A 14,591-nucleotide genomic window follows, 5' to 3' on the forward strand; every position below is an offset into this window, starting at 1 on the left:
CGTGCCTAAACATCATTCTTTTCTGGGCCAGGAGGTCCCTGTCACAGGGACAAGGCGCCGATATGGCGCGTCTTCTCCGGCCAGGCGTCCTGCAGGTAGCCGCAAGGGTCGCCGCGCTGGGCCGCTGACAGGCGGCGAGGCGAACACCCGCGCGAGGCCCCGGGGCGCGTCACGGCGGGCCGCGGCAGCGGCTACGGCTACCGCTACGGCGGAGAGCCCCGGCTCCCGGCCCCGCCCGCCGCACGCACGCGCACTGAGCCCAGCATGAGGGTCGCGGCTCTGATCAGGTAACGCGGCGCCGAAGCGGCCTTCCTCCTCCCCTGCCAGCCTGTCATCTTTTCCTGCTGATTGGTGGGAGCTGCAGCCGGCGCTTTCGGTTGCGCGGAAAAGAGAGTGTTTGTGCGGGAACCGCGTGTCGGGGCATCCAGCGGCTCCTCCCGGTCACAGGAAGAGGCGGAGTTTTCAGGCCATTGCTTGGCCTGGCGTGTCCCGCCGCCCGGGACTCGCTCTCGTCCTGTCTGCTTGTCCCCGCCTCTCTGTTTTTTCCTGGCCCTCAAACTTGCATTCCCAGGGGGAACTTTAAAACCCACCCATGTCTGCGTCTCCTGCCAGAACGCTGGTTTCACTACTGTGACACGGCCCAGGGTTGCATTCTTAAAAAATGTAATGGGCAGTGACCTTTGAGAGCCACGGCTTCACTCAGTCCTCTACAATAGTTCCTTTAGTCTTTGTGCTCAGTCCTTCGGGGCCGCCTTTCTCTCCCGAGGCTGTTAATAGCTCCAGGCCCCTCCCACTTAAGGCCACCAGTGTCTCACCTGATTACGACAAAGGTGTGTTTTACCTTGGGCTCAAGTACAGGAGAAGGGTCTCTTCCCTCGGGGTTAAAATGGAATTGTGTTAGTTTTATCCTAGATCTAATTGCTTTTGCTACAGACACCTTAAGTGCTTTTAGATTGACCTATGGTAACATAGTCTATTCCAAAAGAAGTTTGAAATCTATAGTAACGCGATATATTTAGGTGTCTCAAGTAAGTCCTAAAATAACTAAAGACAGGTCAGTTTAAATGTTTCCATATGCAATCTGTAAGCTGAAGCAAAAGTAAACTTAGTAACATTAAAAAGGGACTGTAGACTGCAGTACTTGAATATTTGATGAGATTTGAAATACACAACAAACCATGTTTTCTTTTGTAAGCCCATTGAATATTTCATACACGTTTTTGTTCAAAGTCCTAGTTATTTGATACTGGTTAACAATAGTGACCTATTAAGAACTCTTGATGTAACATTTGAATCCCTTCTGTAGTGATTGGAATATTCCAATTTATTTTATTTCAGTGCCATTTTGGGGACTCTATAACGTCAAACTAATTATTGTTATTCAGTAAATTTCTCCCATAAAGTAAGTGATTAAACTCTGACCACTGTGGTCTTCATTTGATCAAGTAGACAAGAATAAAAAGTAGTTCAGGAAATGAGTAATTCACATCATATGTAATTTGCCTTAAGTTTAGCTATTGAAGTAAGACATAGCAACTGAAGATTGAGATCTTGGAAGGAAGGATAGAAGATTGCTCTAATCCATTACAGTAAATATTCAGTAAAGTGCATATATTACTTTATTATAAAAAAGGAAATTACTTAAAAATGGCAATGTTGGAAAATTCTTGCTAGATTGTAAGAAATATATATAAATGTATAAATGTTAAGAGAATGAATGCTGTAAGTATGAATATATAACAATTTTATATATGAATATGAATGCATACATAATATATACATTTATATGAATATACATTTGAGTATATATGAATTTAAACTTAAATACAGTGGATCTATTTGTAATATATCTTGTGTGTGTGTGTGTATGTGTACTAAAATGAGAGATGGAATATGTTTGTGTGCTCTAAGGAGTAAGTGAAACCAAGATTCTCACAATATCTTTAGAACATAAAGAACATTGTTCTCCTTATACACAAAAGATTGAATTAGTCAGTTTTACAGTTGAATGACAGCTTGAGGACTAGCTAAACCATTCTCTAGTTTTATAATGAAGCATGTACCCAAGCACATTGAGTAACTGCTTAGTATACCAGAGTTGGGAACTAAAATTCCAGTCTTTTATAGGGCTTCTCACCTAACATATGCTTATGTACTTTGTAATATTCTGAATGTGAGTAAGTTACTAAGCATTTCCCAAACCTTTTGTTCTTAAAATCTTTGTTGGACACTAGTGTTCCATAGAACACAGTTTGGAAAATACTGTGTTTTTTTGGTTGTTTTTTGTTTGGTTGGTTGGTTGGTTTTTTGGGTTTTTTTGTTTGTTTATTTGTTTTGTTTTGTTTTTTAGATTTTATTCATTTATTTGAGAGAGAGAGAGCAGGAGCAGGGGCAGAGGCAGAAACAGACTCCCAGCTGAGCAGGGAGCCTGATGTGCAGCTTGATCCCAATACCGTGGGATCATGACCTGAGTCAGAGGCAGGTAGATGCTTAACTGACTGAGCTATCCAGGTGCACCTGGGAAATACTGTTTTAAAACTATGTTTGAAATTTTAGCACATTTTCAAGTGAATTATAAAGCTGAGTTCTGATTGTAGATGATGCCCTTTAATCTTTAGTATTCTAAAGAATTGTAATTGTGATTGTATACCTGTTCATCTTTGATGTTCTAAATATTCTAAAGAATTAGCCAAATCTTTTTGTCTTGAGAAAATAGAGCAGTGAAGTTCAATAGGGGAAGTTGTGGAAGATATAATAATGGAATATCAGAGTCTAAGAAAAGGGAGAATGATGTATAATTTTACTGTGCCTCTAAAGGTCTCCCCATGAGAAGTTCTGGAATGATAGTTACTGATTTGGTGTAGTAGAAGCAGATAAATGTTGGGAACTAAAATATAAGGCAAAAGGACCAGCTTCTACGATGAACAGTCTCTTTTTAAAAAATGTTTCTTGGGCTGTGAATATATCTATTTCCTGTAGATATACTTGCAGGTTTTAGGCAAAAATTAGAAAGAAAGGGAAGGGGGAGTGGGAAGAGAGGCAATGATAAGAAAGGAAGAAATATGTATAGTGAGAAGCAATAGAGTTTAAACCAAAATGAGGTTGCCATTCAACCTTGTTACAGATGAACTTGTCATAAAGGTTGCCATTGACATAAAGGTCGTCATTCAACCTTGTTATAGGTGAAACTGTTTGTCTTGACTAAGTGATTTGCCCCTGCTTTCAATAGATTTGGTCCTAGAATTTACAAGTTCTTTCAATCTGTTTATTAGCTCTTAAGGCTCAAGCCTTATCCTGCCAGCATATGGATAGTGATGGCTAAAGTACTAATGGTACTGATGTTTAACTTCAGTGTATTTTAGCATTTTGTTTTCTATCTCTACAGAATGTGAACCCACCCAGTACATCCAACTTTGTCATTAGATTGGATCTCAAATCTTTAATTTGACCCTTTAGTTGGTGATGGTGGCAAATTGTTAGATTTCTTATAGGAGAACAGAATAGATCTTTTTCTATTTTTCCATAGAGAATTTCATCTAAGGAATATATATAGTAGCTCTTTAGCTAGATTGTAAAATGAAATCATTTTTAAAAAAATTTTCGAAGCCCTTTAGAGAGCTTATATATATATAAAGGAAAGCCACTATTATAAACCAAAGAGTTACTATATTTTGTTGCGAGTGATCTTTGATAATGGCACATAATTTCATAAGCCCTTATGAATAGTAGCCTTAGACATTCAGATTCATTTGCTCAGTTTTCTTATGCGTTGGAAATTACATGTGTTTTTTTGTATCTTAATTGTATAGCAGCCTCTCAAGTATTCAGAAAAGTTGAATAAATATATTTTGATATCTAATGATTCTATGCTTAATAATGGTCAGTAACCTGATATTTATCTTTTTATTTCTTTTTTAGTGGTGGGAAGGATAGCTCTTATAATATGATGCAGTGCATTGCTGCTGGGCATCAGATTGTTGCTTTAGCAAATCTGAGACCAGCTGAAAACCAAGGTAAGTGCATACCTTTAATGGGAAGTTCTCTAAAGGACTGGAACTCCAACTTCATAATTGCATTCTTTTGTGTACAACATGCAAAGACAAAAATAGAACTAATATATATTTAGCACCTAATTAGATGCTAGGTTCTATGCTAAATGTTTTTAATTACATGTCCTTGATCTTCATAAGAACTCCTAGAGAGCTTTATTAGACAAGGATACTGAGACTCACAGTTTTATAAATTTGTCCAAGGTAAATAGCTAGAACAGACTTTCAGAGCTGAGACTTGAACTCTTGAATCTCCTTACTTCAGCGTGTACTGTTGTTCCTCCATAAAACTCCAAGTGTTTTAACCAACACACAGATAAGTAAGATACAACCTCTAGGAGCTTGAGAAGTAAGACATATATTGATAAATGATCCATCTTAGATGTAAGCTAAACATGTAAGACTTGAGAGAGGCATAAAGCAACACATTTCTGCTTTTTATTTGCCCGTGATAACAAGGACATCCACAGATAATTCACAGACCTCATTTTAGCTGTGTTTCTCAGTTTTCTTCCCCATGAAATTTCCTTTATCAGAGAGTTGGTTTTCCCTGTGTCCTTGTCGGTGTCCAAGTTTCCTCTATGGATAAGGACATGAGTCTAATGGATTAAAAGGCTACCCTAATGATCTCATTTTAACTAATTACATCTGCAGTGAGCCCAGTTCCCAATAAGATCACATTTTGAACTATGGATGTTAGGATTCAACCTTCAGTAATTTCTTTTATTTTTTGAGATCTGACTGACACAGCATTATATTAGTTTTAGCTGTACAAGTTAATGATTTGGTATTTGTGTATATTGCAAAATGATTACCACAAGAAGATTAGTTAACATCTATTGCCACATCTGGGTGTTTTTTTTTTTCCCCAATTAGAATTTAAAAAAAAAAGAAAAATATACACCAATTTGTGTTTTATACTGTTCTATTATACCCATATAACTATAGATATTATCTGTTGAAGTATAATAGGGAGAGATTAACATTTGTCTGACTTTATTTTAACTGCTTCTCCACATGGCTCTTCTAGTAAGATTATATCCCCTTTACTCAGCTTTTTTCAAGACCATGCTTTTGCTCTATTGTTATTTTAGGATGAATTAAATGAGTAGTATATGTGAAAACACTAATTAGAGTTCCTGGCATGAAGTAAGCATCCAGTAAATTTAGTTGAATCTGAATCTAGCGCTAAATATGTCCCTTTTTTTCTTCCTTCCTTCCTTCCTCAAGGCTGCCAGTCTGTTGAATTTTTGTTTTTATATCATTTTACAGTTGTTGTCTATCTATTTTGTCTTTGATTTTTATCCCCAAATAGATTGCTTTTAAGATTCTTGAGAGGAAGGTCATATCTTCTGTGTTTCTTTTCTGTATCTTCTATGTTTTAATTACACCTCAGCACTTGGGACAGCTCTGTGCCTCTGGTAGGCATTCACTCCGTTACTGGTGGACAGATGAATAATGACCTAACTAGAATTAGACCTGGAAGAGCAAGCAGGTATTTCAGTCAGATACTTGAATTTTCTTTCCTTCACATTTAAGACCCAAGTAATGCTGAAAGTGATGTGGGAAGAAAGAGGTTAGAAATATTTTATAGGAAGAGAAAATGGGTCTTATAGAGGGTCATGGGGAAACACATACTCTAGGATTTTGCACTAGGATTGCAATGATGAATAATAATAGCATTTTAGAAATATGTGGAAAATGACCTTTTTTTTCTGACTTTAAATGATAAAGAGAAAACTTTTTGACTAAGGGTGAGTGGGAACATACTGTAACTTCTGTATTATAAAAGAAGAAGCAGAACTTTGTTGTAGACTTACGTTCTATTATCAAAGGGAAAAAAATTCCCTTACTCCTTGTAGCTAATCAGGCAAGTGGGTTTTTTAAGCTTTCTGTTTGGGAGGTCTTGATATTTAAAAGGCAGAAGTTTGTATAATATATAATACATACAATGATATAATTTCCCTTCCTGGAGTTTCGATCTTGTCTTAAGCTTTTCTACTTGAATTATTATAGTTACTTTGTACTGAATCATTAATGTATAATCTTCCATGTCTCATGGTTCACTGGCAGGATGGGTAAAATGATAAAGTGTATCTCTAAATTATACCTCAGAATGGTGTGGAGACATTTACTTAGAATACTGTTAGTGAAAAAAATTCAATAGTAAATGGAATTAAAATCTTATGAAGTAAGGGCTGGAAAATCAGCTGAAACTATAGTAATTGTAGTGGAAGAGAATAGATGGTTGTGGGTTAGTAGATGGAAAGGGTTTAACTAATCTTGATTTAAAGTCAGCAGGAAGTTGGTGATTATTGAATGTTTCATTGATTGACTTTTCCCCCTGTCCCCCAAACATGTTGCAAAAGAAATCTTAATGAGGAATAACTGGTAGAGAGGACTCCAGTTTAAAACTTGTTAGAGTGAATTCATGGCACGGGGTTTTCAATGGGTAGTCTGAAAAGGAATTTATTCCCAACAATGGGGATAATGTGAACTTGTCATAAAATTCACAAAACCATCTCTTTTTGTAGTAGGAACTTTTGTGGCATGTTAATTGAGGTGCTTCAGGCAACAGTGGAGCCTTTTGGTTTTATTTGATCTCATACCATTGTTGCAATGTAGGTTCCATTAATACAAGTTACATTGTGGTTAGGACTAAATGGAGCCTTAAAGGAAAATTGTTTTCTAGGTTTTTGAAGTCAGTAAATTGTTGTTGTTGTTGTTGTTGTTGTTGTTGTTGTTGTTTTAAGATTTATTATTTATCAGAGAGAGAGAGAGGTAAAGAGTGAGAGCACAAGCACATGAGCAGGGGCAGCGGTGGGGTGTTGGGAATTGGGAGAGGGAGAGAGAGAATCCCAAGTAGACTCCCCATTGAGCACTGAGCACTGAGTCAGACAGGGGGCTCAAGACTGAGCCTGACAGGAGCTGAAATCAAGAGTCGGATGCTCAACCCACTGAACCACCCAGGCATCCCAGTCAGTAAAATGTTGTAATTATTATGCTGACATCAGGAGGTTTCTTGCTGAGAATCTCAGAGTTCTTTAAATATATAAATTCAGTTGTATCAATATACTTTAAAACTAATACATTTATAGATCCAGTCTAAGTCTGAGATGAGGTTAAGCTGAAAGGTTTTTAGGTGACTTTGGCTATATCTTTACTTCCTACTGTGGCCAGGAATAGACAGTTACATAATAATAATGCAAGTACATGGAAGCCAGTATGATGTATGAACAAACACAAGAAAACATTATGATGTAGGTTCAGACCTGGTGGGTCAAAATGTGATGTCATATGGTGACGGTTTTGATCACAGAAGGGGCCCTTAAAATACAGTTTTTCATCCCTTTTTGTAGATTATCCTTCATACTCACATTCACTAGATATTCTTGGCATATATGCATACATACACGCATCCATACATATAGGTCAAACAAATTGTGACTTTTCTTTTTACTTACTAACATAGTGTGAACATGTCCCATGTCATTAAGTATTATCCCATCACAGCATTCCCTAGATATCTTCTTTGAAACACAAATACCTGATGCAATGTACTCTTCTATAGAAGACGGTTTCAGAGACCATTCATACTCTCCCCTTATTGGAGTAGCTTAAAGCACATAAGCCTAGGAAGAATTCAGCAAAGATACCTACTTAACATGGTTGTCTCCATTTTTAATAAAGCTATTTGATCATGGAATCCTTTTTGCATCCAGTACCTATTAATATCTCATGAGAGTTCTACTCTATAGAACACGCTTTAGAAAATGCTCCTTCTTCATTTGCAACAACATGGGTGGACTTAGAGGGCATTGTGTTAAGTGAAATAAGTCAGACAGAGATAGACAAATATATGATTTCATTTATATGTGGAATTTAAACTGAACAAATGAACAAACACAAGAAAACAGACTTAAATACGGAAAACAGCTAGTGGTTGTTGGGGAAGTGGGTGGAGGGAATGGGTGAAATAGATGAATTAGGTTAAGAGGTACAGATATATTTATCAGATCGGGTTGTAAAGCACAACATAGGGAATATAGTTAATAATATTATTATAGGGATGCCTGGGTGGCTCAGTTGGTTGGACGACTGCCTTCAGCTCAGGTCATGATCCCGGAATCCCGGGATCGAGTCCCACGTCAGGCTCCCAGCTCCATGGGGAGTCTGCTTCTCCTCTGACCTTCTCCTCGCTCATGCTCTCTCTCACTGTCTCGCTCTCAAATAAATAAATAAAATCTTTAAAAATAATAATAATAATATTATTATTATAATGTTACATGGTGGCAGATGGTGATTGTGTTTATTGTGGTAAGCACTGAGTAATGTATAGAATTGTAGAATCGATATGTTGCATACCTGGAACTAATACAACATTGTATGTGAATTATACTTCAATAATAAATTAAAAAAAAAGAAAATGCTTTTCTTCAAAATTATATTAATGGTTGCATAGTATTTCATTATGTGAATACACAATAATTTTAGTGTATTGTGAATAATGCTATGATGAATATTTACAAATAATATTTTGTACATTCATGATTCTTTTTTCTAAAAAGTAAATGTATAAGATCAAAAAGTCTGTTCCAATATATTTGTCAGTTTATTTGTATCATCAAAAAGTCTGATGTAACTCATTTATTTTACCTATATCAGTATTTGTGGACTCTTGTGACAACCATGATTGTGTTATTGCTTAGCTTAAGTTATGTTTCTGTACTCATATTTAACTAACAATATTGAATTTCTTTTTCTTTTCTAAGATAGACAATTTTATTTAAAATATATTACAAAACTTATGGCTCCACCTGAGATATGGTAACTTTTTATTATTTTTTATTGGGATAAAATTGGTATATAACATACTAGTTTCAGATGCACAACGTAATAATTCAGTATTTGTTTAAACTACAAAGTGATTACCACAACACATCTGTTTACCATCCATCACCACACAGTTAACCACCTTTACCCATTTTGCCCATCCCCCTTCAATTTCTTTTCCCTCTGATAACCACAAATCTGTTCTCTAGATCTGTATGATTTTGTTTTTGTTTTTTCTTTTAAATTCCACATGTGAGTGAAATCATTTGATATTTTTTTTCTCTATCTGACTTTATTCCACTTAGCATAATGCCCTTGTATGTAGCAGTATATATGCCACATCTTCTATATCCATTTGTCCACTGATGGAAACTTATATTGTTTCTATATCCTGGCAATTGCAAATAATGCTGCAGTGAACATGGGGGTGCATGTATCTTTTTGAAACATTTTTGTTTTCTTTGGATGAATATCCAGAGGTGTAATTGCTGGATCATATGGTAGTGGTAGTTTTAATTTTTTGAGTGATCTCCATACTGTTTTTCCATATTGGCTGTATCAGTTTACATTCCCACTGGTAGTGTAGAAGGATTCCCTTTTCTCCACTTCCTCTCCAACACTTGTCGTTTTTTATCTTTTTAATAATTGCCATTCTAGCCAGTATTCAGTGGTCATTGTGGTTTTGATTTGCAATTTTCTCATAATTAGTGATGTTTAACATATTTTCATGTGCCATTTGGTCATCTCTATTCTTCCTTGGAAAAATGTCTGTTTAGATCCTCTGACCATTTTTATTTGGATTGTTTGGGTTGTTTTGTTTTGTTTTGTTTTGCTCTCAAGTTGTATACATTTTTTATATATTTTGACTATTAACCTCTTATTGGGTATATGATTTGCAAATATTTTCTTCCATTCAGTAGGTTCCTTTTTCATTTTGTTGATAGTTTCTTTTGCTGGGTAGAAGCTTTTTAGATTGGTTTGGTCCCATTTGCTAATTTTTGCTTTTGGAGTCAAATCCAAAAATTCAATGCCAAAACCAATGTCAGAGAACCTACCATCTGTGTTTTCTTGTAGAACTATTGTGGTTTCAGGTCTTTCATCTATTTTTAATTCTGATTTGTTTGAGTCTTTAATCTATTTTTAATTCATTTTGTATATGATGTATGTAGTTTCATTCTTTTGAAAGTGGCTTTCCAGCTTTCTCAGCACTATTTATTGAAGAGATTATCCCTTCCACAGTGTGTATTCTTGGCTCCTACTTTGTAGTAAAGTAATTTACCATATATTGTGGGTTTATTTATGGGCTCTCTATTCTTTTCCCCTGATCTATGTGTTTGTTTTTATGCCAATACCATATTGTTTTGATTATTATAGCTTTGTAGTACAGTTTGAAGTCAAGGAGCTTGACACCTCCTTGTTTGCTCTTCTTTCTCCAGATTGGCCGTTCAGGGTCTTTTTGTGGTTCCATGTAAATTATAAAATTATTTGGTCTACTTCTGTGAAAAATGTCATGGGAATTTTGATAGATATTGCATTGAATCTATAGATTGTTTTGGGTAGTATGGACATCTTAACAATGTTAATTTTTCCAACCCACAAGCATGGACTATCTTTGCATTTATTTGTGTCCCCTTCAGTTTCTTTCACCAATATTTTATAGTTTTCAGCATGCAGGACTTTTACCTCCTTGGTGAGATTCATTTCTAGGTATTTTATTCTTTCTGATGCAATTGTAAATGGAATTATTTTCTTAATTTCTCTTTGGTGGTTTGTCATTAGTGTATAAAAATGTGACAGACTTCTGTATACTGATTTTGTATCCTGCAACTTTTCTGAATTCATTCATTAGTTCTAATATTTTTGTGGAGTCTGCAGGGTTTTCTCTATATAGTATCATGTCATCTGCAATTGTGACAGTTCTTCCTAATGTGGACTTTTTTTTTTTTTTTTTAAGTCTTGCTTAATTGCTGTGTCCAGGGCTTCCAGGACTATGTTGAATAAAAGCAATGAGAGTGGTAGGGTGCCTGGGTGGCTCAGTCAGTTAAGCATCCAACTCTTGGTTTTGGCTCAGGGCATGATCTCATGAGTTGTGGGATCAAACCTCGTGTTGAGCCCTGTGTTCAGTGTGGAGTCTGCTTGAGATTCTGTCTCTGCTCCTCTCTCCACTCACGCTCTCTCTCTCAAATACATAAAATCTTTTTTAAAAAAGTGATGAGAATGGTCTCATCCAATCTTAGAGGAAAAGCTTTCAACTTCTCACCATCGAGTATGATGCTAGCTGTGGTCTTGTTATATATAGCCTTTATTATGTTGAGGTACATTCCCTCTATATCCATTTTGCTGAGAATTTTTATTATAAATGGATGCCAAATTTTGTCAAATGTTTTTTCTGCACTATTGAGGTGATCATATGATTTTTAACCTTCATTTGCTAATGTGGCGCCTCGTATTAATTAATTTGCAGATGTTAAACCATCTTAGTACTTTGGAGTAAATCTCACTTGATCATAGTGTATGTTCCTTTTAATATATTATTGAATTCAGGATGAGAATTTTTGTGTCTATGTTCATTAGGGATACTTGGCTGTTATTTTCTTGTTTTGTGGTATTCTGCTCTGGTTTGTTATCAGTGTAAAGCTGGCCTTGTAAAATGAGTTTGGAAGTATTCTTGAGTTTTTTTTGGAGGAGTTTGAGAAGGATAGGTATAAAATCTTTTTTTTAGTTTGGTAGAATTCACCAGTGAAACCATTTGGTCTTAGACTTTTGTTTGTTGATTTTTGTTTTTGATTCCCAATTCAGTCTCCTTACTAGTTATCAGTCTCTTCAGATTTTCAATTTCTTCATGATTTAGTCTTGGAAGACCATATGTTTCTAAAAACATTCATTTCTTCTACTTTGCCCAATTGGTGTATAATTGTTCTTAGTAACTCCTATGGTCCTTTGTATTTCTGTGGTATCAGTTGTAATGTGTCCTCTTTCATTTCTGATTTTATTTATTCAAAGTCCTCCTATTTTCTTCCTGAATCTAGATGTTTTGTCAATTTTGTTTATCTTTTCCAAGAACCAGCTCTTAATTTCATTGATCTTTTCTTTTGTCTTATTAGTCTCTACTTCATTTATTTCTGCTATACTCTGTGTTGTTCCCTTACTTCTAACTTTGGGCTTTGTTTATTCTTTTTCTAGTTCCTTAGATGTTAAGTTAAATTGTGTATTTGAGATTTGTCTTGTTTCTTGAGGTAGGTCTGTATTGCTATGAACTATTCTCTAATAACTGCCTTTGCTGCATCCCATAGATGTTGGATTGTTTTAATTCCATTTTCATTTGTCTCAAGGTATTTTTTGACTTCTCCTTTGATTTCTTTATTGATGCGTTAGTTCAGTAGCATGTTGTTTAATCTCCACATACTTGGGATCTTTCCAGTTTTCTTCTGGTAATTGATTTCTAGTTTTCATACCATTGTGGTCAGAGAAGATGCTTGATATTATTTCAGACTTCTTAAATTTATTGAGTTTTTTTCTGGTCTAACATGAGATCTATCCTGGAGAAAGTTCCATGTGCACTTGAGAAGAATCTGTGTATTCTGCTGCTTTTGGATGGGATGGTCTTTATAAATCTATCAAGTTCATCTGGTCTTGTGTCATTCATTTAAGGCTTATATTTCCTTGTTGATTTTTCTCTCTGGATGATCAATTTATTGCTGTAAGTAGGGGTATTAAAGTTCTCTACTATTATTGTATTACTGTTCATTTCTCCTTTTAGTCCAGTAATAGTCGATCTGGTAATATTTATGTAATTAGGTTCTTCATTTACAAATTTTATATCTTTTTGGATTGATCCTTTTATCATTATATAATGCTCTTTATGTTTTGTTACTGTCTTTGTTTTAAAGTCTGTTTTGTCAGCTTTATTTCCATTTGCATGGAATATCTTTTCCATTCCCTTTATTTTCTTCTTTTGTGTGTCCTTAATCTAAAGTTAGTCTCTTTTAGGCAAAAGAGATGAGCCTTGTGATTTGCCTTTTTTTTTTTTAAATAAATCTTTTCAGTTACACTCTGCCTTTTAATTGAAAAATGTAGTCCATTTACATTTAAAGTTATTATTGATAGGTATATAACTTATTGCCATTTTGTTAAGTTTCCTGTCTTTTTTGTAGTTTCTCTCTGTTAATTTCTTCTTTTCTTGCTGTCTTCCCTTGTTGTTTAATGCCTTTTTTTAGCATTATGTTTAGGTTCTTTTCTTATTATCTTTTGTGTATTCACTATAGGTTTTTGGTTTTTGGTTGGCATGAGTTTCATATATACCTAACAGTCTATATATAGCAGTTTGTTTTACGTTGATAGCAACTTTAATCTGAATGCATTTTAAAAGACACATTCCCTCCCCTACACTTTATGTTTTTAATATTATATTGGATATCTTTTAGTCTTGTATGTCCCTAAATTGACTATTGTAATTATAGTTAATGTTTCTACTTTTGCTCTTCAGCCTTTATGTTGATTTTATAAATGGTTAATTCACTCCCTTTACTATATATTTGCCTTAACCCATTAGATTTTTACTTGCATGTGTGTTCTAGTTATTAGACAGTGCCTTTTCTTTATACCCTAAAGAAGTCCCTTTAAAATTTCTTATAAGGCCAGTTAAATGGTGGTAAACTCCTTTAGTTTTTCTTGTCTGGAAAAATCATTCTCTCTCCTTCAATTCTGACTGATAATTTTGCTAGGTAGATTATTATTGGTTGGAGGTTTTGTTTTGTTTTGCTTTGTTTATTTTGTTTTGTTTTCTTTTCCCTTTCAGCACTTTAAGTATATTTTGATACTATCTTCTGGCCTGCAAAGTTTCTGCTGAAAAATCAGCTGATAGTGTTACGGGGGGGGGAGGGGGTATTCCCTTTGTATGTAACTAGTTTATTTTCTTACTACCTTTTTTTCTTTTTTTAAGATTTATTTATTTATCTATTTATTTATTTGCCAGAGAGAGAGAAACAGCAAGAGAAGGAACACAAGCAAGGGGAGGGGGAGAGGGAGAAGCAGGCTTTCCTCTGAGTAGGGAACCTGATGCAGGGCTCGATCCAAGGACCCTGGGATCATGACCTGCGCTGAAATAAGACGCTTAAGGACTGAGCCACCCAAGTGCCCCTTCTTACTGATTTTAATATTCTCTTTTTATCTTTACCTTTTGATATTTTAATTATAATGTGTCTTGGTATGCATTTTGGGGGGTTCATCTTATTTGGAACTCCCTTTGCCTTCTGGACTTGGATGTCTGTTTCCTCAGGTTAGGGAAGTTTTTAGCCATTATTTCTTCGATAAGCTTTCTGCTTCTTTCTCTTTTCTCCTTCTGGGACCTCAGTAATATGAACATTATTACCCTTAATGTTGTCTTATAAGTCATTTTAACTATCTTCACTTATTTTTTTTCTTTTTACTGCTCTTTTTGGGTGAGTTCCATTGCTTTGTCTGGCAGCTCACTGATCACTTTTTCTACTTCTTCTAGTCTGCTATTAAACTCCTGTAGTGTATTTTTCAGTTCAGTTTTTGTATTCTTTAGCTCTGTGACTTCTGTTTGGTAGTTTCTTATATTTTCTGTCTCATTGTTGAAGTTTCACTGTGCTCATCCGTTCTTCTTTTGAATTCAGTGAATATCTTTATAAATACTGCTTTGAACTCTTTATCAGGTAAATTCTTTAACTCCGCTTCATTAAGATG

General features: G+C 35.3%; 1 protein-coding gene across 2 annotated transcripts in view; it reads left to right on the forward strand.

Annotated features, from left to right (window-relative positions):
- Window positions 1-222: 222 nt before the first annotated feature.
- The window catches only part of DPH6 (diphthamine biosynthesis 6), a 180,625-nt gene continuing 166,256 nt past the window's right edge, over window positions 223-14,591 (forward strand). For both annotated transcript variants that reach the window (XM_032856899.1, XM_032856900.1), the window contains exons 1-2: window positions 223-287; window positions 3,919-4,013. In XM_032856899.1, the coding sequence (XP_032712790.1) occupies window positions 265-287; window positions 3,919-4,013 (118 nt within the window). In that variant the 5' untranslated portion in view covers window positions 223-264. The remainder of the gene's footprint in view (window positions 288-3,918; window positions 4,014-14,591) is intronic.

The sequence above is a fragment of the Lontra canadensis genome, unplaced genomic scaffold (genome assembly GCF_010015895.1).
Source record: "Lontra canadensis isolate GAN:19392208 unplaced genomic scaffold, GSC_riverotter_1.0 scaffold12, whole genome shotgun sequence".
Classification (NCBI taxonomy): Eukaryota; Metazoa; Chordata; class Mammalia; order Carnivora; family Mustelidae; genus Lontra; species Lontra canadensis.